The following is a 3,024-nucleotide window of genomic DNA, read 5'->3' as shown; positions in this document are numbered from 1 at the left end:
ATGGAAATAGACATGGTGTTGGTCGTGATTACACTCAGCATCATTACTCTAGTCACTGCTTTGCTAAACGGCGCAGTCATACTGGCTATCCTGACCACCCAAAAACTACAACTCCCAGCCAACTACCTCATCTGCTCTCTGGCGGTCACCGACTTACTGGTGGCCATCTTGGTGATGCCCCTTAGCGTGCTCTACATCGCCACCGACAGGTGGATGCTGGGATGTGTAGTGTGCGAGGCCTGGCTGAGCGTGGACATGACCTGCTGCACCTGTTCCATCCTGCACCTGTGCGCCATCGCCATGGACCGCCACTGTGCCATCACCAACGCCTTGGAGTACGCCTGTAACAGGACCCCGCGGCGCGCCGCCGTCATGGTTACAGTCGTCTGGATCCTCTCCGTCCTCATCTCCGTTCCCCCGCTGTTCTGGAGACATAACCGCGACTCCGACCTCAGCAACATCTCATACACCCAGTGCGTCATCGAGCACGACCACATCGGCTACACCATCTACTCCACCTTCGGGGCCTTCTACATCCCCATGACCCTCATCCTCATCCTCTACTACAGGATCTTCATCGCAGCCCGGACCCTGTACCACAAACGCTGCTCCTCCGGAACCCTGTGTCAGAGGAGGAGGAGGAGGAGCGTCAGCGATCAGAGCCTCCTGGCCAACTGCCTTGCCGTGCAGTCCCTCTGTAACGCCGAGCTGTCGACCTCTGACCCCGCCTCAAACACCGAGCTCAACAGACTGAACGCTCCTAGCTGTGTCCCTCAGGTGGTGGAGGGACAGACCTGCGAGAAGCTCCAGATGTACGCCTGTCGAGAGAGGAAGGCGGCCCGTGTCCTGGGGCTGATCCTGGGGGCGTTTATTCTCTGCTGGTTGCCTTTCTTTGTGAAGGAGTTACTGGTGGGGCTGCAGGTGCTGCGGGCCTCACCACAGGTGTCCGACTTCCTCACCTGGCTGGGGTACGCCAACTCCCTCATAAACCCCCTCCTCTACACCAGCTTCAATGAAGACTTTAAACAGGCCTTCCGAAAACTGCTCAGATGTAATAAATGAATAAAGAAATGAATAAATAAATAAATAAAAAGTTGATGGTTATGTTATGGTAAGTGCTCATGCTGTATGAAAGCTAATCTCATGTAAAAAGTTTTGATACTTTTGTTTTTTTTATTATAAGAACGGGAACTGAGAAAGTTGAACTGAGAAAGTTGTCACATGTCTATCTGTGTTGTCTATTGAGGTGTGAGAAGTGGGATTAAAGGGGCAGGACATGTTTGGTAAACAGCTGATGGATGGGGCTGGAGAAATGTAACCCCTCTCAAATTCAGTATATAATAGCCAGAGCTATGGACCTAAAGAGCTACAGTTGAACTAAGCTCATGAGGCATTTATGGTTAGTTATATTCTTCAAGAATCAATGGCTATACATCATGAATTTAAAAGTAGAAAAATGGACGTACAGTACCGATCCAAGATTGGGTTAGGGTGCCCCTTTAACAGATCACAAACAGCACATAACAACAACCAACGTGCTGAACTGTATTGCACTGTAGGCCTACTGTGCATCATATCAACAACACGATGTCCATTTGATAATCAGTAATAATAACTTACTTTAGCACTTAATTCATGATGTTACAGTATATGGGCCAAGTGTCGTGAGAGCCAAGAGCAGTGGGTTGCACCATTAGCTAAAAAGCCTTTTAAATCTTAGAGATTTCATATGCCATCCTCCGTGCTTATTGGGTTACATTAACCTGATGCCAGGGCCGAGTTGCCAACGCAACCAAGGCCAGGACACGTCAAAACAGTAAATGGAAAGATTAAGGGATAGTGCAGCAAATTAGTATTCATCCTTGACATTTCAAACTTTGGCTCTTCAAAGGTATAGATGCAAAAGCAGGATGCTGTTTGATATAAGGTAACACCTTGACGTTTTGTGTGGCTATACTCAGACCATAGTTCAGAATAACATACTAGCCTACACATGACAAGAAGATAAATAATAATCAATAATCAAATGAATAATCAAATGAAAACAGAATGTAGGCCTAATTATGGGCCCACCAGGTTTAAGAGGTTAATAGTCAAGGGACTACCAACATTATCTGGGAGGCAAGTAAAAGTATAAAGTAGCCTACCTTTTATTTCAATTAAGTTCCTAGAGAAATCCTAAACACAAAGTGATGTAGGTAACCACAAATCTAGAACTCAATTTGACTAGCAATGCACAGCTCATTAATTTAATTGCATAAATAAAGGCACATAACATGCATTTCATCTTCATATTCGGAGGTAAGTGATATGTAATGCTCTCTCGGAGGATAACACAGAGTATTCATTGCGTGAACTCAAGGTAACACTGTCTGCCCTGGATGATTATAATGACCTTTCATGGACACGAAAGACATTTCATCATCACCAATCTCTGTCTCTGTCTCTGTCTCTGTCTCTGTCTCTCTCTCTCTCATCTTTCCTAAACTCGACAAAATGACATGATACAGGATGATTTTATAATATGTCTTTATAACGCATAATGTGTTAGTTGATAATGATGAAAGTTGATCATTGACCCAAGCCCGCCTCCGGTCAGTGGCAACGTAACAGCAGTTACTATAGTAACAACAGCCAATCTGCTTTAGGGGATTAAGGACCACCGCTCGTGGCCACCTTCCCATCCATAGGCAGAATGGAAGGATGAAAGGAAGAGGAGTTTGTTTTGACTCTCGACCGGGTGTGCAGTGCCTTTTTTCATTGTCAAGGATTACGGGGCAGGTAGGTAATTGATCACTGAAAAGGTTGGAGCGGTTTTACCCTAATCCCACTCGGGCACGTGGGCAGGGGACAGCAGGTATAAAGGGGCATGGATGGTCGCAGAAGGAGTGTAGGTTCCTCACTGTTGAACAAGTTTCCTCAGACGCACCAAGAAGAGGTAATTAATTTTCCTTTTTCCACTTAGTTTCTTGTGCGACGACTGTACTTAGGACACTAAGTGATCAATGTATGGTTTCATATATT

The 3,024-nt window shown here is 45.8% G+C and overlaps 1 protein-coding gene across 1 annotated transcript; it reads left to right on the top strand.

Moving 5' to 3' along the window:
* On the top strand, positions 1–1,062 carry LOC308173824 (5-hydroxytryptamine receptor 1E-like; the record flags this gene model as incomplete). Its single annotated transcript, XM_080548883.1, has 1 exon — positions 1–1,062. The coding sequence occupies one exon, from the start codon at positions 1–3 to the stop codon at positions 1,060–1,062; it is 1,062 nt and encodes a 353-aa protein (XP_080405009.1).
* Between the last annotated feature and the right edge of the window lie 1,962 nt (positions 1,063–3,024).

The sequence above is a fragment of the Nansenia antarctica genome, assembly GCF_963989245.1.
Source record: "Nansenia antarctica genome assembly, chromosome: 1".
NCBI classification, from domain to species: Eukaryota; Metazoa; Chordata; class Actinopteri; order Argentiniformes; family Microstomatidae; genus Nansenia; species Nansenia antarctica.
This window is presented reverse-complemented; position numbering and strand designations above follow the sequence as displayed.